The sequence below is a fragment of the Gobius niger genome (genome assembly GCF_951799975.1).
Source record: "Gobius niger genome assembly, contig: SCAFFOLD_129, whole genome shotgun sequence".
In the NCBI taxonomy this organism is placed as follows: Eukaryota; Metazoa; Chordata; class Actinopteri; order Gobiiformes; family Gobiidae; genus Gobius; species Gobius niger.
Window position 1 is genome coordinate 45,301 of NW_027639069.1, and position 23,129 is coordinate 68,429.

Genomic DNA, 23,129 nt, shown 5'->3' on the forward strand with positions numbered 1-23,129 from the left:
AATCCGGTTCCTTTTTGGACGCGTCGCTTCTTCTCGTTGCGCAGAAACGGGGACTGGATGTGCGCGCGCTCTGTCCGTCCGTCCGCGCGCGTGTCTGCCACTGCTGCAGACCCCCCCGCGTGCGCGATCAGACCTGACTTCTCCAGTTTGTTTTTTTTAAACGGATCCCATCGGTCAGAGTGACGCCTCATTTGAAAGCTAAGACCTGCGCAACGACAAGCCATGAAAACGAGAAGTTGTTCTTAGCTTTCAAATGAGGCGTTGCGTCGTAAACTCTTTGACAGCCAGGGCTAAAGGGAGTGCGTAAAATGGGAAAGAAATGACGCGAAAAGACGCGCAGAGACGCTCGACGCGCCGCAGATCTCCTTCAACGTGTGCGCGCTCTGTCCGTGCGTCCGTACCCACCGCGCGCGCATCTCTCTCCCAGCCCCCCCCCCCTCCACCCCCCCTCCCTCACCCGCACATCGCGCCTCTCCCTCGGCGTCCGCACATCCCCAGGTCCGTGCGCCCCCGCGGAGAACCAGGAGCCGCCCGAGCGTAAAACACCGCGTCTGCCGCTGATTCAGGTAAAAAAAAAAAAACGCTTCCCATATTCCGCGCCTCTGTCTCTCGGGTGTTTACGCAGTGGGTGTCGGGGAGGAGGGGGGGGGGGGGGGGGGGTCGGGGGGGTCGGGGGGGGTGAAGAGGCGCAGTGCAGTTGGAGCCTCGCTTTGGGTAAATATTAAATAATGAATCGACACGCGGCGCTGCGCAAAGATCACCGCCCCGTCTCCGCGCGCCGCGTCCAAACGGCGCGCGGCGGATCCTCCGGGCTGTCGCCGCTGTCACTCTTAAATAAACCCCAGAGAGGGACGCGTTCAGGTCCGCGCGGAACGGGGAGGGTTCGGGGACGTGTTTGAAGTCAGTGCGTCATTCCGCGCGCCACAGAGAAGACAGAAACAGTGACGCGGCGGAGGAGAGTCGTGACCGCGCCTTTTCACCCGGAGTCAAGCGTGGTTTAGTCCAGGGTCAGAGCTGGTTTAGTCCAGGGTCAGAGCTGGTTTAGTCCAGGGTCAGAGCTGGTTTAGTCCAGGGTCAGAGCTGGTTTAGTCCAGGGTCAGAGCTGGTTTAGTCCAGGGTCAGAGCTGGTTTAGTCCAGAGTCAGAGCTGGTTTAGTCCAGGGTCAGAGCTGGTTTAGTCCAGAGTCAGAGCTGGTTTAGTCCAGAGTCAGAGCTGGTTTAGTCCAGAGTCAGAGCTGGTTTAGTCCAGAGTCAGAGCTGGTTTAGTCCAGGGTCAGAGCTGGTTTAGTCCAGAGTCAGAGCTGGTTTAGTCCAGGGTCAGAGCTGGTTTAGTCCAGAGTCAGAGCTGGTTTAGTCCAGGGTCAGAGCTGGTTTAGTCCAGAGTCAGAGCTGGTTTAGTCCAGGGTCAGAGCTGGTTTAGTCCAGAGTCAGAGCTGGTTTAGTCCAGGGTCAGAGCTGGTTTAGTCCAGAGTCAGAGCTGGTTTAGTCCAGAGTCAGAGCTGGTTTAGTCCAGAGTCAGAGCTGGTTTAGTCCAGGGTCAGAGCTGGTTTAGTCCAGAGTCAGAGCTGGTTTAGTCCAGGGTCAGAGCTGGTTTAGTCCAGAGTCAGAGCTGGTTTAGTCCAGGGTCAGAGCTGGTTTAGTCCAGAGTCAGAGCTGGTTTAGTCCAGGGTCAGAGCTGGTTTAGTCCAGAGTCAGAGCTGGTTTAGTCCAGAGTCAGAGCTGGTTTAGTCCAGGTCAGAGCTGGTTTAGTCCAGAGTCAGAGCTGGTTTAGTCCAGGGTCAGAGCTGGTTTAGTCCAGAGTCAGAGCTGGTTTAGTCCAGGGTCAGAGCTGGTTTAGTCCAGGGTCAGAGCTGGTTTAGTCCAGGGTCAGAGCTGGTTTAGTCCAGGGTCAGAGCTGGTTTAGTCCAGAGTCAGAGCTGGTTTAGTCCAGGGTCAGAGCTGGTTTAGTCCAGGGTCAGAGCTGGTTTAGTCCAGAGTCAGAGCTGGTTTAGTCCAGAGTCAGAGCTGGTTTAGTCCAGAGTCAGAGCTGGTTTAATCCAGGGTCAGAGCTGGTTTAGTCCAGGGTCAGAGCTGGTTTAGTCCAGGGTCAGAGCTGGTTTAGTCCAGGGTCAGAGCTGGTTTAGTATCTTAGATCCGTGTCTTAATGTCTGTTTAACATAATACTTTCACCTGGAAACAAAACAAACCCCTGATCTTCACATAAATGTTTAATCTCCATCCATTTTCTTCCGCTTTATCCGGGGCCGGGTCGCGGGGGCAGCGTCTCAGCAGAGATGCCCAAACTTCCCGGTCCACACACACCTCCTCCTCTACATGTCTACTCCGAGCTCCTCCCGGGTAACTGAGCTCCTCACCCCCGGCCACTCTGCGAAGGAAACTCATTTCGGCCGCTTGTATCCGCGATCTCGTCCTTTCGGTCATGACCCAAATCTCATGACCATAGGTGAGGATCACATGACCATAGGTGAGGATCTCATGACCATAGGTGAGGGCGGGAACGTAGATCGATCGGTAAATCGAGAGCTTTGCCCCGACTCAGCTCCCTCTTCACCACGACAGACGATACAGCGACCGCATCACTGCTGACGCCGCACCGATCCGTCTGTCCATCTCACGCTCCATCCGTCCCTCACTGAGAACAAGACCCCGAGATACTTGAACTCCTCCACTTGAGGTAAGGACTCCCCACCGACCTGTAGAGGGGAAGGAGAACCATGGCCTCGGATGTGGAGGTGCTGATCCTCATCCCGGCCGCTACACACTCGGCTGCAAACCAGAGCAGCTGAAGGTCCAACAGAACAACATCGTCCGCAAACAGCAGAGATGAGACTCTGAGGCTCCCAAACCGGGGGACGCGACCCTCTCGTCCACCGGGGTGAACTCCAACACGTGACGGCTGAGCTGGGGGGATATGAGCAAACCCACCCCAGCCCGCCGCCTCTCCCCGCGGGCAACTCCAGAAACATGGAGAGTCCAGCCTCTCTCCAGGAGTTGGGATCCGGAACCCAAGCTGTGCGTGGAGGTGAGCCCGACTATATCTAGCCGGTATCTCTCAACCTCCGGCACGAGCTCAGGCTCCTCCCCCCCAGCACAACCTCCCGCACAAGCTCAGGGTCCCCCCCCCCAGCACAACCTCCCGCACAAGCTCAGGCTCCGCCCCCCAGCACAAGCTCAGGCTCCTCCCCCAGCACAACCTCCCGCACAAGCTCAGACTCCTCCCCCCCAGTACAACCTCCCGCACAAGCTCAGGCTCCTCCCCTCAGCACAGGCTCAGGCTCCTCCCCCCCAGCACAACCTTCCGCACAAGCTCAGGCTCCTCCCCCCCAGTACAACCTCCCGCACAAGCTCAGGCTCCTCCCCCCCAGTACAACCTCCCGCACAAGCTCAGGCTCCTCCCCTCAGCACAGGCTCAGGCTCCTCCCCCCCAGCACAACCTTCCGCACAAGCTCAGGCTCCTCCCCTCAGCACAGGCTCAGGCTCCTCCCCCCCAGCACAAGCTCAGGCTCCTCCCCCCAGCACAAGCTCAGGTTCCTCCCCCCCAGCACAACCTTCCGCACAAGCTCAGGCTCCTCCCCTCAGCACAGGCTCAGGCTCCTCCCCCCAGCACAAGCTCAGGCTCCTCCCCCCCAGCACAACCTCCCGCACAAGCTCAGGCTCCTCAGCACAAGCTCAGGCTCCTCCCCTCAGCACAGGCTCAGGCTCCTCCCCCCCAGCACAACCTCCCGCACAAGCTCAGGCTCCGCCCGTGGGCAGAGGCCCGGCCTCCAGACGCTCGCGTTCGGGCCCCAACTCCAGGTCTGGCTCCAGGTTGGGGCCCTGGCTGCGCCATGCCGGGCGACATCACGGTCACTTTCATAATCCATAGAACAGGGGTCACCAACGTGGGGCCCGCGGGCACCAAGGGGCCCTTTGGGGCATGTCCAGTAGCCCTTGGGACTTTTTCTGAGGTGTAAAAGAGATCAGTTTCTTGAATCTGATTCTTAAAATTACAGTTATTTCTGTTTTTGTGTCTCAGTATGAGTTTAAAATATAATATGGGGTCAATATCCTATAAGTGAACAGTGAACGTTTAAGTCTATAGGATTTGTTTTTAACTGGTCGCCCTCGGACAACTTAATGCTCTTAAAGTCGCCCTCAGCTGAAAAAAGGTTGGTGACCCCTGCCATAGAAGCTAAACTAAACTAAATTGCTGCTAATCCCATAATGCTTAGCGACATGACATCACACTCCTGAACTCTATGGTGAGATCTCCATGGAAATGAGCGGGAATAAAAGAAACACTTTATTCTGTTGTTGCACAATTCAAGTCACTACTTTTACACTAAAGTAGAATTCTGTCCAGTGCTTTTTCGTTCTCTCAGTCTGAGTAAATCCATCAGAGACAAAAGAACCGTTTGACTTTTGTTTCACCGTATTTGTACTTTTCCTCCCGAGCTCTTTGTGTGGAAGAACTCTTTCATCGCTCACAACGTTTGATCTTCAGTGACTGAGCTGGAACAAAACTCCAGCCTTTGTCTTTGGCCTCAGACTCAGAGCAAGTGTTTCTGTGAGTCTGTGAAACCGGACGGACAGGACGGAAATCTGGAGATACGAGACTCTAAAGATCTAAAGATATAAACTTTACCACAACGAGCGTTTGCAAAGCGTCCAGGAATGTGAAGAAAACATGAAATGAAGGGAAATAATGGGGAAAATTGGGAAAAGAGGTGGATTTTTTTTTTTTAATGGGGGAAAGGGGGTGAAAAATGTGTGGAAAAAGGAAAATAGTGTAGATTGCGCCCCCTGGTGTCGGTTCTAACAGCTCCCTCTGGTGGCAGATACTAACAGCTCCCTCTGGTGGCAGACACACACACTAACAGCTCCCTCTGGTGGCAGACACTAACAGCTCCCTCTGGTGGCAGATACTAACAGCTCCCTCTGGTGGCAGATACTAACAGCTCCCTCTGGTGGCAGACACTAACAGCTCCCTCTGGTGTCGGTTCTAACAGCTCCCTCTGGTGGCAGACACTAACAGCTCCCTCTGGTGTCGGTTCTAACAGCTCCCTCTGGTGGCAGACACAGACACACACACTAACAGCTCCCTCTGGTGGCAGATACTAACAGCTCCCTCTGGTGGCAGATACTAACAGCTCCCTCTGGTGGCAGACACACACACTAACAGCTCCCTCTGGTGGCAGACACTAACAGCTCCCTCTGGTGGCAGATACTAACAGCTCCCTCTGGTGGCAGATACTAACAGCTCCCTCTGGTGGCAGACACTAACAGCTCCCTCTGGTGTCGGTTCTAACAGCTCCCTCTGGTGGCAGACACTAACAGCTCCCTCTGGTGTCGGTTCTAACAGCTCCCTCTGGTGGCAGACACTAACAGCTCCCTCTGGTGGCAGACACAGACACACACACTAACAGCTCCCTCTGGTGGCAGATACTAACAGCTCCCTCTGGTGGCAGACACAGACACTAACAGCTCCCTCTGGTGGCAGACACACACACTAACAGCTCCCTCTGGTGGCAGACACACACACACTAACAGCTCCCTCTGGTGGCAGACACAGACACTAACAGCTCCCTCTGGTGTCGGTTCTAACAGCTCCCTCTGGTGGCAGGATGAGTGCGTCGCTGGAGCGGCTGGTGGCGCAGAAGAAGGAGGCGATCGAGGCTCTGATGGACACGCTGGAGCGCGGGGCGGAGGTCCTGGCCAGCGCCGTGGGGGAGCTGCTGCCGCTGTGTGAGGCCGCGGCGCCGCTGCTGCGCCTCGCTCTGGGTGAGAGGGGCGGGACACGCGAGGCCCCGGGGCTAAAGGCAACCCACCGGCAAAGACGTGGCCCTCGGACCAGTCTGTGGGTCCTCAGGGGCTCCTCAGGGGCTCCTCAGGGGCTCCTCAGGGGTTCCTCAGGGGCTCCTCAGGGGGTCCTCAGGGGTTCCTCAGGGGTTCCTCAGGGGTTCCTCAGGGGGTCCTCAGGGGTTCCTCAGGGGCTCCTCAGGGGTTCCTCAGGGGTTCCTCAGGGGTTCCTCAGGGCTCTTGTTTGGCACACGTGCTTTTTACTGTAACTTTCCCAAAAATTCCAATTCTTATAGGGCGTTTTATGAATAATAGAAGGGAGGGAGGTGGGAGGGGCTTAGAGTGAGATCGCTTGAACCCCTTAACTCCCACCTGAACCGAGCACATTTTCTCCATTTTGGCTTTACCCCAATCCAAAAGCTTCTGGAAAAAAGGTGAGAAAATAGCAACAAAACTGAGACGAAAACAATGATGGAAATGTGACAAAAAAGAGAGAAAACTTAGACAAAAAACGGACAAAAAAATGACGAAAAAAAGGACCAAAAAATGTGACAAAAAATTGACAAAAATTTGACAAAAAATTGACAAAAAATTACAAAAACGAAGAAGAAGAAGATCTTTATTTACAAAACGCCTTTCTCAGACATGGTCACAAAGCGGACAAAAAACGGACAAAAAATTTACAACAATTTTACAAAAAAATGACAAAAAATGATGAAAAAGTGGCAAAAATGTAAAAAAAAGAGAAAATGACAAAAAAAAACGAAAAAAAATGAAAAAAATGGAAAAAATATTATGAAAAACGTAAAAAATAATTGACGAAAAAATTATGAAAAAATGGCAAAAATGTCACAAAAAATTGACAAAGACAGGACAAAAAATGACAAAAAATGACAAAAAACGACAACAAATTTGACAAAAAAATGTGACAAAAAAATTTACAAAAAAATTACAAAAATATTACGAAAAACGTAATAAAAAAATTGATCAAAAAATTATGAAAAAATGGCAAAAATGTCACAAAAAATTGACAAAGACAGGACAAAAAATGACAAAAAATGACAAAAACATGACAAAAAAAAAGACAAAAAACGACAAAAAAAATGACGAAAAAATGAAAAAAAATGAAAAAACGTGACAAAAAAAGGGGAAAAAAAGGACAAAAAATTTGACAAAAAATGTTACAAAAAAAATTACAAAAAAAATTACAAAAAAAATTACAAAAAAAATTACACAAAAATTACGAAAATATTACGAAAAACGTAAAAAAAAATTGATCAAAAAATTATGAAAAAATGGCAAAAATGTCACAAAAAATTGACAGAGGATTAAAAAAATGACAAGAAAATGATGAACATGTGACAAAAAGTGACAAAAAAATTACCAAAAAGTTATAAAAATTTGTTGAAAACCCCAAAAAATGATGGAAAAAAAATCTGATGACGTGACGAACAGGATCCATTTAGATGAGTTTTGTAGATCTTAGCTTTCAAATGAGGCCTACTCTACTGGCCTACAGGATTTGGGTAAAGCCGAACGTCCGCTCTCTTTCCGCCTCAGACAACGTCCAGAGCAAGGAGGTGTTCTTCGTGAAGGAGCAGTTCGTGACGGTGCGGAAGCGTCTGGACGTCCTGTCGTCGCAGCTGCAGGACATCGACGCCGAGCTGCAGAAGGCCCGGCTGGACTCGCACTACTTCTCTGTGGAGGAGAACATCCGCAGCCAGTTCAGGAAGTACATGGACATCCTGGAGGCCAAGCCGCAGTTCAGGGACGTGAAGACCCGGCTGTTCCTCGAGCACTTCTCCCGCAGCGGAGGAGACAAGAACCTGCACGTGCTCCACAGCTCGCTCATGGGCACCAGCCTGTTCGGGGAGTCGGTGCTGGACGTGGTGGACAGGTGAGAACATCTGGCTCCACCGCTTTCAGGTCAGTGTGGAGGTTTGGGATCGAAATGGAGCAAACCCTGACAGTCTGTGAAGCCCCCGGTCTGATGGCGGCGTTTGTCTTGAAACATTTTTTGTCACTTTTTGTCACATGTTCATCATTTTTTCATCATGTTTTTGCCACTTTTTCATCTTTTTTTGTCCTTTTTTGTCGTTTTTTGTCATTTTTTTGTCCTTTTTCATCCTTTTTTTCATCATTTTTTGTCCATTTTTTTTGTCACATTTTTGTCTTTTTTTTTTCTGATGGCGGCGTTTGTCTAGCCTGATGGGAAAAAAATGACAAAAAATGACGAAAAATTACGAAAATTTGACGAAAAAATTACAAAAAAATTACAAAAAAATGTCTAAAAAATAATGAAAAAGTGAAAAATAAACATGTGACAAAAAGTGACATAAAGTTTACTATTTGACAAAAAAAATACAAAAAATGACAAGAAAATGATGATACAAAAAATGACTTCCCTGATGGCGGCGTCTGTCTTGCCTGAAGGGAAAAAATGACAAAATGTGACAAACATTTTTTTTTAAAATGACAGAAATTTGACAAAAAAATTGCAAAAAATGACAAGAAAATGATGAAAAATGAACATGTGACAAAAAGTGACAAAAAATGTACTATTTGACAAAACAAATACAAAAAATGTGACAAAAAAGGACAAAAAATGGATGAAAAAATTATTAAAAACTGACAAAAAATTTACGAAAATTGGACAAAAAAATGACAAAAAATGACTTCCCTGATGGCGGCGTTTGTCTTGCCTGATGGGAAAAAATGACCAAAAAAAATGACAAAATGTGACAAAAAATTGACAAAAAAAATTGACGAAAAAGTGACGAAAAACTTTCAAAAAATTAACGAAAATTTGACGAAAAAATAACAAAAAACGTACAAAAAATTGTCGAAAAAATAAGGAAAAAGTGTCAAAAATGTCACAAAAAATTGACAAAGAAAGGACAAAAAAATTGCAAAAAATGACAAGAAAATGATGAAAAAATTATTAAAAACTGACAAAAAATTTACGAAAATTGGACAAAAAAATGACAAAAATGACCAAAAATGACTTGCCTGATGGCGGCGTTTGTCTTGCCTGATGGGAAAAAATGACCAAAAAAAATGACAAAATGTGACGAAAAAATGGACAAAAAAGTGACGAAAAAATGACAAATAATTACGAAAAAAATGACAAAAATGTGACAAAAAATGGACAAAAAAAATGACGAAAACTTACAAAAATTTTACAAAAAATTGTCGAAAAAATAATGAAAAAGTGTCAAAAATGTCACAAAAAACTGACAAAGAAAGGACAAAAGGCATTTGTCCTGATGGCGGCGTTTGTCCTAATGGCGGTGTTTGCCTGGTCTGATGGCGGCGTTTTCCCGCTCTGATGGCGGCGTTTGCGTGGTCTGATGGCGGCGTTTGTCCTGATGGCGGCGTTTGTCCTGATGGCGGCGTTGGTCTGACGGCGGCGTTTGCCTGGTCTGATGGCGGCGTTTGTCCTGATGGCGGCGTTTATCTGATGGCGGTGTATGTCCGGTCTGATGGCGGCGTGTGTCCGCAGGTACCTGGCGCGTAGCCGGCGGCAGCTGGAGGACTTCTGCGTGAGGATGAAGGAGCTGTTCTGCCTGGGCCTCATCGCGCTGCTCGGCCACGCCGCTCTGACCCGCGGCCCGCAGGAGGAGGAGGAGCTTATCCGCGAGTGGAGCGCCAAGATGGAGGAGGCGGAGTCCAAGATGAAGGACACCATCGCCTCGTGCGTCGCGGCGTTCCCCGAGCAGGCGCGCGACGACAGCGAGCGCTTCCTTCGGGAGAGCGAGGGCGAGGAGCTGCAGCAGGTACAGACTCACCCCTGACCTCTGACCTCTGACCCCTGACCTCTGACCCCTGACCCCTGACCCTACAGCGAGCGCTTCCTACGGGAGAGCGAGGGCGAGGAGCTGCAGCAGGTACAGACTCACCCCTGACCCCTGACCTCTAACCCCTGACCCCTGACCTCTAACCTTACAGCGAGTGCTTCTTACGGGAGAGCGACGGCGAGGAGCTGCAGCAGGTACAGACTCACCCCTGACCCCTGACCTCTAACCCCTGACCTTACAGCGAGCGCTTCCTACAGGAGAGCGACGGCGAGGAGCTGCAGCAGGTACAGACTCACCCCTGACCCCTGACCTCTAACCCCTGACCTTACAGCGAGCGCTTCCTACAGGAGAGCGAGGGCGAGGAGCTGCAGCAGGTACAGACTCACCCCTGACCCCTGACCTCTAACCCCTGACCCCTGACCTCTAACCTTACAGCGAGTGCTTCTTACGGGAGAGCGACGGCGAGGAGCTGCAGCAGGTACAGACTCACCCCTGACCCCTGACCTCTAACCCCTGACCTTACAGCGAGCGCTTCCTACAGGAGAGCGAGGGGGAGGAGCTGCAGCAGGTACAGACTCACCTCTGACCCCTGACCTCTGACCTCTAACCTTACAGCGAGCGCTTCCTACGGGAGAGCGAGGGCGAGGAGCTGCAGCAGGTACAGACTCACCCCTGACCTCTGACCTCTGACCCCTGACCTCTGACCCCTGACCCCTGACCCTACAGCGAGCGCTTCCTACGGGAGAGCGAGGGCGAGGAGCTGCAGCAGGTACAGACTCACCCCTGACCCCTGACCTCTAACCCCTGACCTTACAGCGAGCGCTTCCTACAGGAGAGCGAGGGGGAGGAGCTGCAGCAGGTACAGACTCACCCCTGACCTCTGACCTCTAACCTCTAACCCCTGACCTCTAACCCCTGACCCTACAGCGAGCGCTTCCTACGGGAGAGCGAGGGCGAGGAGCTTGTGTCAGGCATATCGGGGACAGGAAAAGAATTGGACACAGGGGTTTAGCGCATGCGCAAGCTTCGCATGGCCAATTTATGTTTACGACAGTTAGAAAACAGTTGTGGCAGCGTATCGGGGACAGTTAGAAGACAGTGATTAATATGTTGGAGTCGAATAAAAAAAATAGCTTGACACAGACATAATGCTTTGTATAACATAATTTTAATAAAAATCAAAAGTACTGTTTTGAAAGAAGTTTGTTTTAACTCAGCACAATATATTTAGTACTTCTGCGCATGCGTCTTACAGGCGCGAAGTTCGACCGGCTTAAAAATGTATTAATATTTTTATGATTTTTATGATGATTTTAATTGTTTTTCCGCTTATTCCAGTCATATAGATGCAAACTACCCACAAGGATGTTTTCTTTAGCGTTTTTTCGCTGAAAAGAATGGCTTTATGAGGAAATAACCTATTTAAATCTTGTATTTGCTGCCTTGTGTGTAAATATATAGGCCTATAAATATTATCATAGATTGTACATTTTGTAAATAGCCAATTGTTGTGTTGTTGTTTAGTTAAATCTGATCGTTTATAATTAATATCATTTATATCATCATCAACATCATCATTATTTTGTTTATTTGTATTTTCTATAAATATACACAATTTACAACTTGTTGTTCTGTTGCTTTGTCAAATCTTTCATAATCGTTATTATCATTTCTATCATCATCATTACAATTATTTATTTCAATGTATTTTACATAAATATCGCCGACATAATTTACAAATTGCCTAATTAACACTTTCTCCATCTGTGAGATCAATAAAGTATCAAAGAGCTGCGTAAACATGCGAGGCCTGCGCATGCGCTAAACACCGTAGCCCCGATTCTCCAGCGTTCGCTAGCTCCGATTCACTTCCTGTCTCCAATTCTCTTCCTGTCCCCGATATGCCTGCCACAGAACTGCAGCAGGTACAGACTCACCCCTGACCTCTGAACTCTGACCCCTGACCTTACAGCGAGCGCTTCCTACGTTAGATAATGATATGTCTCCACATGAGTCACAGGTGTAATCCCCGCTGTGGCCTGCAGGTGGAGTCACATCTGTAATGTTAGATAATGAGTCACAGGTGTAATCCCCGCTGTCTCCTGCAGGTGGAGTCACATCTGTAATGTTAGATAATGAGTCACAGGTGTAATCCCCGCTGTCTCCTGCAGGTGGAGTCACATCTGTAATGTTAGATATTGAGTCACAGGTGTAATCCCCGCTGTCTCCTGCAGGTGGAGTCACATCTGTACTGTTAGATAATGAGTCACAGGTGTAATCCCCGCTGTCTCCTGCAGGTGGAGACACATCTGTACTGTTAGATAATGAGTCACAGGTGTAATCCCCGCTGTCTCCTGCAGGTGGAGTCACATCTGTACTGTTAGATGATGAGTCACAGGTGTAATCCCCGCTGTCTCCTGCAGGTGGAGTCACATCTGTAATGTCAGATGATGAGTCGCAGGTGTAATCCCCACTGTCTCCTGCAGGTGGAGTCACATCTGTACTGTTAGATAATGATGTGTCTCCACATGAGTCACAGGTGTAATCCCCGCTGTCTCCTGCAGGTGGAGACACATCTGTACTGTTAGATAATGAGTCACAGGTGTAATCCCCGCTGTCTCCTGCAGGTGGAGTCACATCTGTACTGTTAGATAATGAGTCACAGGTGTAATCCCCGCTGTCTCCTGCAGGTGGAGACACATCTGTACTGTTAGATGATGAGTCACAGGTGTAATCCCCGCTGTCTCCTGCAGGTGGAGTCACATCTGTACTGTTAGATGATGAGTCACAGGTGTAATCCCCGCTGTCTCCTGCAGGTGGAGACACATCTGTACTGTTAGATGATGAGTCACAGGTGTAATCCCCGCTGTCTCCTGCAGGTGGAGTCACATCTGTAATGTTAGATGATGAGTCACAGGTGTAATCCCCGCTGTCTCCTGCAGGTGGAGACACATCTGTATGTTAGATAATGTCGTCTCCACATGAGTCACAGGTGTAATCCCCGCTGTGGCCTGCAGGTGGAGACACATCTGTAATGTTAGATAATGAGTCACAGGTGTAATCCCCGCTGTCTCCTGCAGGTGGAGACACATCTGTACTGTTAGATGATGAGTCACAGGTGTAATCCCCGCTGTCTCCTGCAGGTGGAGACACATCTGTACTGTTAGATAATGAGTCACAGGTGTAATCCCCGCTGTCTCCTGCAGGTGGAGACACATCTGTACTGTTAGATAATGAGTCACAGGTGTAATCCCCGCTGTCTCCTGCAGGTGGAGACACATCTGTACTGTTAGATGATGAGTCACAGGTGTAATCCCCGCTGTCTCCTGCAGGTGGAGACACATCTGTACTGTTAGATGATGAGTCACAGGTGTAATCCCCGCTGTCTCCTGCAGGTGGAGTCACATCTGTACTGTTAGATGATGAGTCACAGGTGTAATCCCCGCTGTCTCCTGCAGGTGGAGACACATCTGTACTGTTAGATAATGAGTCACAGGTGTAATCCCCGCTGTCTCCTGCAGGTGGAGTCACATCTGTACTGTTAGATAATGAGTCACAGGTGTAATCCCCGCTGTCTCCTGCAGGTGGAGACACATCTGTACCGTTAGATGATGAGTCACAGGTGTAATCCCCGCTGTCTCCTGCAGGTGGAGACACATCTGTACTGTTAGATAATGAGTCACAGGTGTAATCCCCGCTGTCTCCTGCAGGTGGAGACACATCTGTACCGTTAGATAATGAGTCACAGGTGTAATCCCCGCTGTCTCCTGCAGGTGGAGACACATCTGTACCGTTAGATGATGAGTCACAGGTGTAATCCCCGCTGTCTCCTGCAGGTGGAGACACATCTGTACTGTTAGATAATGAGTCACAGGTGTAATCCCCGCTGTCTCCTGCAGGTGGAGACACATCTGTACTGTTAGATGATGAGTCACAGGTGTAATCCCCGCTGTCTCCTGCAGGTGGAGTCACATCTGTACTGTTAGATGATGAGTCACAGGTGTAATCCCCGCTGTCTCCTGCAGGTGGAGACACATCTGTACTGTTAGATAATGAGTCACAGGTGTAATCCCCGCTGTCTCCTGCAGGTGGAGTCACATCTGTACTGTTAGATAATGAGTCGCAGGTGTAATCCCCGCTGTCTCCTGCAGGTGGAGACACATCTGTACTGTTAGATATTGAGTCACAGGTGTAATCCCCGCTGTCTCCTGCAGGTGGAGACACATCTGTACTGTTAGATAATGAGTCGCAGGTGTAATCCCCGCTGTCTCCTGCAGGTGGAGACACATCTGTAACGTTAGATGATGAGTCACAGGTGTAATCCCCGCTGTCTCCTGCAGGTGGAGACACATCTGTAACGTTAGATGATGAGTCACAGGTGTAATCCCCGCTGTCTCCTGCAGGTGGAGACACATCTGTAACGTTAGATGATGAGTCACAGGTGTAATCCCCGCTGTCTCCTGCAGGTGGAGTCACATCTGTACTGTTAGATGATGAGTCACAGGTGTAATCCCCGCTGTCTCCTGCAGGTGGAGACACATCTGTACTGTTAGATGATGAGTCACAGGTGTAATCCCCGCTGTCTCCTGCAGGTGGAGTCACATCTGTAATGTTAGATGATGAGTCACAGGTGTAATCCCCGCTGTCTCCTGCAGGTGGAGACACATCTGTATGTTAGATAATGTCGTCTCCACATGAGTCACAGGTGTAATCCCCGCTGTCTCCTGCAGGTGGAGACACATCTGTACTGTTAGATGATGAGTCACAGGTGTAATCCCCGCTGTCTCCTGCAGGTGGAGACACATCTGTAATGTTAGATAATGAGTCACAGGTGTAATCCCCGCTGTCTCCTGCAGGTGGAGACACATCTGTACTGTTAGATAATGAGTCACAGGTGTAATCCCCGCTGTCTCCTGCAGGTGGAGACACATCTGTAATGTTAGATAATGAGTCACAGGTGTAATCCCCGCTGTCTCCTGCAGGTGGAGTCACATCTGTACTGTTAGATAATGAGTCGCAGGTGTAATCCCCGCTGTCTCCTGCAGGTGGAGACACATCTGTACTGTTAGATATTGAGTCACAGGTGTAATCCCCGCTGTCTCCTGCAGGTGGAGACACATCTGTACTGTTAGATAATGAGTCGCAGGTGTAATCCCCGCTGTCTCCTGCAGGTGGAGACACATCTGTACTGTTAGATGATGAGTCACAGGTGTAATCCCCGCTGTCTCCTGCAGGTGGAGTCACATCTGTAACGTTAGATGATGAGTCACAGGTGTAATCCCCGCTGTCTCCTGCAGGTGGAGTCACATCTGTACTGTTAGATAATGAGTCACAGGTGTAATCCCCGCTGTCTCCTGCAGGTGGAGACACATCTGTACTGTTAGATGATGAGTCACAGGTGTAATCCCCGCTGTCTCCTGCAGGTGGAGACACATCTGTACTGTTAGATGATGAGTCACAGGTGTAATCCCCGCTGTCTCCTGCAGGTGGAGACACATCTGTACTGTTAGATGATGAGTCACAGGTGTAATCCCCGCTGTCTCCTGCAGGTGGAGACACATCTGTACTGTTAGATGATGAGTCACAGGTGTAATCCCCGCTGTCTCCTGCAGGTGGAGACACATCTGTAATGTTAGATAATGAGTCACAGGTGTAATCCCCGCTGTCTCCTGCAGGTGGAGACACATCTGTACAGTTAGATAATGAGTCACAGGTGTAATCCCCGCTGTCTCCTGCAGGTGGAGACACATCTGTACTGTTAGATAATGAGTCACAGGTGTAATCCCCGCTGTCTCCTGCAGGTGGAGTCACATCTGTACTGTTAGATAATGAGTCACAGGTGTAATCCCCGCTGTCTCCTGCAGGTGGAGACACATCTGTACTGTTAGATGATGAGTCACAGGTGTAATCCCCGCTGTCTCCTGCAGGTGGAGACACATCTGTACAGTTAGATAATGAGTCACAGGTGTAATCCCCGCTGTCTCCTGCAGGTGGAGACACATCTGTACTGTTAGATAATGAGTCACAGGTGTAATCCCCGCTGTCTCCTGCAGGTGGAGTCACATCTGTACTGTTAGATGATGAGTCACAGGTGTAATCCCCGCTGTCTCCTGCAGGTGGAGTCACATCTGTAATGTTAGATGATGAGTCACAGGTGTAATCCCCGCTGTCTCCTGCAGGTGGAGACACATCTGTATGTTAGATAATGTCGTCTCCACATGAGTCACAGGTGTAATCCCCGCTGTCTCCTGCAGGTGGAGTCACATCTGTACTGTTAGATGATGAGTCACAGGTGTAATCCCCGCTGTCTCCTGCAGGTGGAGTCACATCTGTAATGTTAGATGATGAGTCACAGGTGTAATCCCCGCTGTCTCCTGCAGGTGGAGACACATCTGTAATGTTAGATGATGAGTCACAGGTGTAATCCCCGCTGTCTCCTGCAGGTGGAGACACATCTGTACTGTTAGATAATGAGTCACAGGTGTAATCCCCGCTGTCTCCTGCAGGTGGAGACACATCTGTACTGTTAGATAATGAGTCACAGGTGTAATCCCTGCTGTCTCCTGCAGGTGGAGACACATCTGTACTGTTAGATAATGAGTCACAGGTGTAATCCCCGCTGTCTCCTGCAGGTGGAGTCACATCTGTAATGTTAGATGATGAGTCACAGGTGTAATCCCCGCTGTCTCCTGCAGGTGGAGACACATCTGTACTGTTAGATGATGAGTCACAGGTGTAATCCCCGCTGTCTCCTGCAGGTGGAGACACATCTGTACTGTTAGATAATGAGTCACAGGTGTAATCCCCGCTGTCTCCTGCAGGTGGAGACACATCTGTACTGTTAGATGATGAGTCACAGGTGTAATCCCCGCTGTCTCCTGCAGGTGGAGTCACATCTGTACTGTTAGATAATGAGTCACAGGTGTAATCCCCACTGTCTCCTGCAGGTGGAGTCACATCTGTACTGTTAGATAATGAGTCACAGGTGTAATCCCCGCTGTCTCCTGCAGGTGGAGACACATCTGTACTGTTAGATGATGAGTCACAGGTGTAATCCCCGCTGTCTCCTGCAGGTGGAGTCACATCTGTACTGTTAGATAATGAGTCACAGGTGTAATCCCCGCTGTCTCCTGCAGGTGGAGACACATCTGTACTGTTAGATGATGAGTCACAGGTGTAATCCCCGCTGTCTCCTGCAGGTGGAGTCACATCTGTACCGTTAGATGATGAGTCACAGGTGTAATCCCCGCTGTCTCCTGCAGGTGGAGACACATCTGTACTGTTAGATAATGAGTCACAGGTGTAATCCCCGCTGTCTCCTGCAGGTGGAGTCACATCTGTACTGTTAGATAATGAGTCACAGGTGTAATCCCCGCTGTCTCCTGCAGGTGGAGACACATCTGTACCGTTAGATGATGAGTCACAGGTGTAATCCCCGCTGTCTCCTGCAGGTGGAGACACATCTGTACCGTTAGATAATGAGTCACAGGTGTAATCCCCGCTGTCTCCTGCAGGTGGAGACACATCTGTACTGTTAGATAATGTCGTCTCCACGTGAGTCACTGGTGTAATCCCCGCTGTCTCCTGCAGGTGGCGCAGCAGCTGCTGGAGCTGCTCCTGAAGAAGTTCGACTGGGTGAGCTGGTCGGTGCGGGCGGTGAAGTGCTCGTCCAGCGCGTATCGCAGCTGGCGGGCGGGCGAGCGCTTCCAGCTGGTCAGCGGCGGCGGCGGCGGCGGCGGCGGCGGCGGCGGCGGCGGCTGGTTCGAGGTGCCTCCGGTGCGACAGCTCCTCCTGGTGGTGTCCTACAGCGGCGCGCCCCGGCCGGTGGAGAAGCAGAGCGTGAGGGAGCTGATGGAGGGGGCGGGTCGCCGCGCGGCCCCGCCCGCCGCCACCGAGCTGCTGAGGTCACAGCTGGGGGACGGCCTCCTGCTGCACGCCGTCAGCCGCCACAAAGAGAGCGCCGCCGCCTGGAGCTTCCCCGACGACTGCCATTACTGGGAGCGCCACAAGGAGGTGGCGCTGTGCGTGCACCACCAGTAACGCTTCATCTTCACCACCGTCTTATATATTCATCTGAAGCAGCTCCAGCAGGGGGCGACACTTACTCATACTGCAGTACCTCACAGATCCACAAACTCAGATCATTCAGACACTTTTGTTTCACTAATGAAGCTAAAACACACTCAGTTAAACTCACTTTCCTTTGGTGTTAATATTAAGATAGATTTTTGAAAATCTAAAATACTTCCAAGTACCTCCAAAGTATTATTGTTTTGTGTTTGTATTCATTGAGTTGGTGGATCCAGAGTTACTTTTCAAGCACTTTGTTTAATGTTCTTTATAAATGAGTTTCCTTCAGATCAGAGACTTTAGAACAAACTTTTTCATCTAATTTTAGATTTAAGAACTTTGCCTCATCGACAGATTTAGACAAACTGAGCTCCTCTTCGGGAAGAGTGTGGGTGAAGAGTGTGGGTGAAGAGTGTGGGTGAAGAGTGTGGGTGAAGAGTGTGGGGGAAGAGTGTGGGGGAAGAGTGTGGGGGACAGCACTGTTCCCTGGGGGGCTCCAGGGCTGGTCCCACTGTTCCAGAGACTCAGATCAGGGGCAAACTTACCACAAAACGTCACTTATTCTTTCTGATTATTGGCAATGTAGATCTCGCTCGCCCCCTGACCCGACCCCGACCCCGACCCTGACCCGACCCGACCCTGACCCGACCCTGACCCCCAGTCATACGATTCTCAGGTTGAGCAAACGCTAAGGCCTTAACTTCACGCTCGGCTGCTGCTTCCACTGTTTCCCTGTAAGAACCACATCTATATTAAAGATATTTAACAACAGTAACCGTGTGTTTTCTTTCACCCTCAGTAAAGTCTCAGTAAGAGTCTGGGCTTTAAATACAGTCGTCTGGTCCGGGTTGTGGATCTGAGGGTTTTCTCAGATCAATGGGTCGATCAGTTCAGCGGTGATTAACACGGACGGAGAGGGCGGTCTCCATGGAAACGACCAGTGTGGGTGTGGTCATGTGAAGTCCTGTGAGGAAGAGGAGCACGTATGTGAAGGATGAAGAGGAGAGTGGGTGTATTTATAGATCAGAGGCGGGAGGAGCCGTGATCACGCTCGGCTTCTGCCCGTCGGCCGAGTTTCTGCTGAGCTCAGTCAGAACCAAAGTGCTGCTGTGTGCAGATATGAATCAGCCCTGAGGGGGAGAGGGGGGAGAGGGGAGAGAGGGGGGAGAGAGGAGGGGAGAGGAGGGGAGGAGAAGGCTGCATCTGCACTGACTCTGTTAAATGTGGAGTCAGGTCTGGATCAGCTCAGCCTCTGCAGCTCCGTCTGTGTTTACACGGTACATCAGATAACCAGAGTAATCTGATTACCGGAGAGATCAGATGTGATTTGTTTACATTCATGTCCAAACCCCGGCTTCTCCACATGTAGATCCATCATCTCCACCTGCACCACCACGCCCTGCCCCCTGCTGGCGAACAACACTTTGACTCCATTATTTGATCCATTAGTACAGTGAGCTCCTGCAGGTCTGGGTGACATCAGGAATGTGTGGGCCTAGTTCAAACTCTCCACTTGCACATGACCCACAATGCTTTGCGCCTTGGGGGGAGGAGCTACGACCTGGAGGCCTTGAGTGAAGCTACAGCTAAAAACCTTTGGCCCCAAGAGAATTTTGAAGAAACATGTATTCATAAATCAGAGACCAAGCACGTGAAAAGGACTCTAAAATGTGGAAAATAAGGTCAATATTTTCACATTTCCCTTCGAAACACCCCATGGTTATATTTGTAGATAAAAGGTGCTTTACTTTGGTTACAGGTTTTCAGGACTTGGTGTTTTGGTCAATGAAGAAAATCGGGCCTTCATGACACAAACTCACCGACTCCTGCATTATGGTGTTGTACAAGGAGCCAAAACAACAATATTAAAGGGGGTATTATGCAAAATGGACCTTTTCAAGCTTTCCATCCTGTTATTCTGTCACTCCCTCATTAAAAACATGGCTGAAGTGTTGCCTTGGCACATTCACGTATTTTTGAGTAATCTGTAAAAACTCTGATGGCGGCCATTTTATATTTTTGTCACATTTTTGTTGAATTTTTGTCACTTTTTGGTTGAATTTTTGTTGAATTTTTGTCACTTTTTTGTTGAATTTTTGTCACTTTTTTGTTGAATTTTTGTCACTTTTTTGTTGATTTTTTGTCATTTTTTTGTTGAATTTTTGTCATTTTTTTGTTGATTTTTTGTCACTTTTTTGATGAATTTTTGTCACTTTTTTGTTGATATTTTGTCACATTTTTGTTGAATTTTTGTCATTTTTTTGTTGAATTTTTGTCACTTTTTTGTTGATTTTTTGTCACATTTTTGTTGAATTTTTGTCATTTTTTTGTTGATTTTTTTCTCACTTTTTGTTGATTTTTTGTCATTTTTTTGTTGAATTTTTGTCATTTTTTTGTGGAATTTTTGTCATATTTTTGTTGAATTTTTGTCTTTTTTTGTCACTTTTTGTTGAATTTTTGTCATTTTTTTGTTGAATTTTTGTAGAATTTTTGTTGAATTTTTGTTGATTTTTTGTTGAATTTTTGTTGAATTTTTGTTGAATTTTTGTTGAATTTTTGTCACATTTTTTGTTGAATTTTTGTCACATTTTTGATGAATTTTTGTCACATTTTTGTTGAATTTTTGTCACATTTTTGTTGAATTTTTGTCATTTTTTTGTTGATTTTTTGTCACTTTTTTGTTGAATTTTTGTCACTTTTTTGTTGATTTTTTGTCATTTTTTTGTTGAATTTTTGTCATTTTTTTGTTGATTTTTTGTCACTTTTTTGATGAATTTTTGTCACTTTTTAGTTGATTTTTTGTCACATTTTTGTTGAATTTTTGTCATTTTTTTGTTGATTTTTTGTCACTTTTTTGTTGAATTTTTGTCATTTTTTTGTTGAATTTTTGTCACTTTTTTGTTGATTTTTTGTCACATTTTTGTTGAATTTTTGTCATTTTTTTGTTGATTTTTTTCTCACTTTTTGTTGATTTTTTGTCATTTTTTTGTTGAATTTTTGTCATTTTTTTGTGGAATTTTTGTCATATTTTTGTTGAATTTTTGTCTTTTTTTGTCACTTTTTGTTGAATTTTTGTCATTTTTTTGTTGAATTTTTGTAGAATTTTTGTTGAATTTTTGTTGATTTTTTGTTGATTTTTTGTTGAATTTTTGTTGAATTTTTGTTGAATTTTTGTTGAATTTTTGTTGAATTTTTGTCACATTTTTTGTTGAATTTTTGTCACATTTTTGATGAATTTTTGTCACATTTTTGTTGAATTTTTGTCACATTTTTGTTGAATTTTTGCCATTTTTTTGTTGATTTTTTGTCACTTTTTTGTTGAATTTTTGTCACTTTTTTGTTGAATTTTTGTCACTTTTTTGTTGATTTTTTGTCATTTTTTTGTTGAATTTTTGTCATTTTTTTGTTGATTTTTTGTCACTTTTTTGATGAATTTTTGTCACTTTTTAGTTGATTTTTTGTCACATTTTTGTTGAATTTTTGTCATTTTTTTGTTGAATTTTTGTCATTTTTTTGTTGATTTTTTTCTCACTTTTTTGTTGATTTTTTGTCATTTTTTTGTTGAATTTTTGTCATTTTTTTGTTGATTTTTTTCTCACTTTTTTGTTGATTTTTTGTCACTTTTTTGTTGAATTTTTGTCACTTTTTTGTTGATTTTTTGTCACTTTTTTGTTGATTTTTTGTCATTTTTTTGTTGAATTTTTGTCATTTTTTTGTTGATTTTTTGTCACTTTTTTGATGAATTTTTGTCACTTTTTAGTTGATTTTTTATCACATTTTTGTTGAATTTTTGTCATTTTTTTGTTGAATTTTTGTCATTTTTTTGTTGATTTTTTTCGCACTTTTTTGTTGATTTTTTGTCATTTTTTTGTTGAATTTTTGTCATTTTTTTGTTGAATTTTTGTCTTTTTTTGTCACTTTTTGTTGAATTTTTGTCATTTTTTTGTTGAATTTTTGTTGAATTTTTGTTGAATTTTTGTTGAATTTTTGTCATTTTTTTGTTGAATTTTTGTTGATTTTTTGTTGATTTTTTGTTGAATTTTTGTCATTTTTTTGTCATTTTTTTGTTGAATTTTTGTTGAATTTTTGTTGAATATTTGTCATTATTTGTTGAATTGTTTTCACATTTTTGTTGAAAGTCCTCCTAGGAACGCCCCCACCTCCTGGAGACGCCTCCGAGCTTTGGTCACCAGCCGAGTAACCAACCACTGCTCCTCAGCAGAACCCCCTCCCCACTGATGCCACAGACAGCGTGTGGAGGGGGCGTGTCTAAAGGCTCAGAGGTTCTTAAAGAGACAGAGGCCTATTTCAAGACATTCACTACAGCCATTTTGAGAGAGACATTTTATACAAGGCAGTTATTCTAATTTACTGCATTTACAGACCAACAGAAGGTTTGTCATCATTGTAGTGTGAGATAGACTGGTGCTATGGGACTGAAAAAAGCAGAACACCCCCTCTTTAACATGATTTCTATTGGTGAATGGGTAAAGCTGAGTGTTTTGTTCTGGCCCCGCCCCCTCTGCGTCTCCCTCAGTATCACACTGTGAAACCACCGGCAGCTCCAGACCTGAATGAGCTGGTTTAAGCTCTCATTAATGTGAAGATCATTTCTACGCAGGACATGACAGTCCTAACACGTGACGTCACGCATCGACTCCGTTACACGTATGTGACAGATACACGGGTGGAGCAGCAGAGGAGGAGAGACACGCTGCAGCTTTTCCTTCTCCTTCCACTTCCACTTGCATCAGCGTTTTCAGACTGTGAGGAACATGTTTTCTTTGCACCACAGTTTGGCACTTCATTAGATAAAGCTGGAGCTGTTGGTGGTTCGAGGTGTAGGTGGTCTCCATGTCCTTGTATCTTTATTTAGTATAAACTATGTTCATAATTCAGCGTTTGTGAACCTCTTAACTCCCGCCTGAACCGAGAGCATTTTCTCCAGTTCAGCTTTACCCAAATCCTGTTGGCCAGTGTAACACCTCAAGCTAATATCTACAAAACTCATCTGAATGGATCTTTTTCCTCACGTTATCACTTTTTTTTTTTTTTTGGGGGGGGGGGGGGGGGGTTTCAACTCATTTTTTTTTCAACTCACTTTTTTGTCATTTTTTAAAATAATTTTTAGGGTCATTTTTTTGTCATTTTTAGCAAATTTTTGCACATTTTTGTCATTTTTTGTCATTTTTTGTCATTTTTTTAATCATATAATTTTTTGTCTTTTTTGGTCACATTTTTGTCACATTTTTTGACATTTTGTCTTTTTTTATGTTTGTCACATCTTTTTTTTAATCATATAACATTTTTTTCAAATGTTTTGTATTTTTTTGTCACATTTTTTTTTGTCACATTTTTTTAGTCAATTTTTTGTCAATTTTTATCAAATTTTTATCAAATTTTTGCCACTTTTTCATCATCATCATTTTTTCACCATATTTTCGTCAATTTTTTGCTACTTTTTTGTTTTTTTTGTCCTTTTTTT

The 23,129-nt window shown here is 46.4% G+C and overlaps 1 protein-coding gene across 1 annotated transcript; it reads left to right on the top strand.

Moving 5' to 3' along the window:
- Positions 1-274: 274 nt before the first annotated feature.
- On the top strand, positions 275-17,614 carry LOC306982944 (uncharacterized protein; the record flags this gene model as incomplete). Its single annotated transcript, XM_079583388.1, has 5 exons — positions 275-566; positions 5,602-5,759; positions 7,338-7,674; positions 9,280-9,553; positions 17,165-17,614. The coding sequence occupies exons 2-5, from the start codon at positions 5,603-5,605 to the stop codon at positions 17,612-17,614; spliced, it is 1,218 nt and encodes a 405-aa protein (XP_079439514.1). The 5' UTR covers positions 275-566; position 5,602.
- Positions 17,615-23,129: the final 5,515 nt, after the last annotated feature.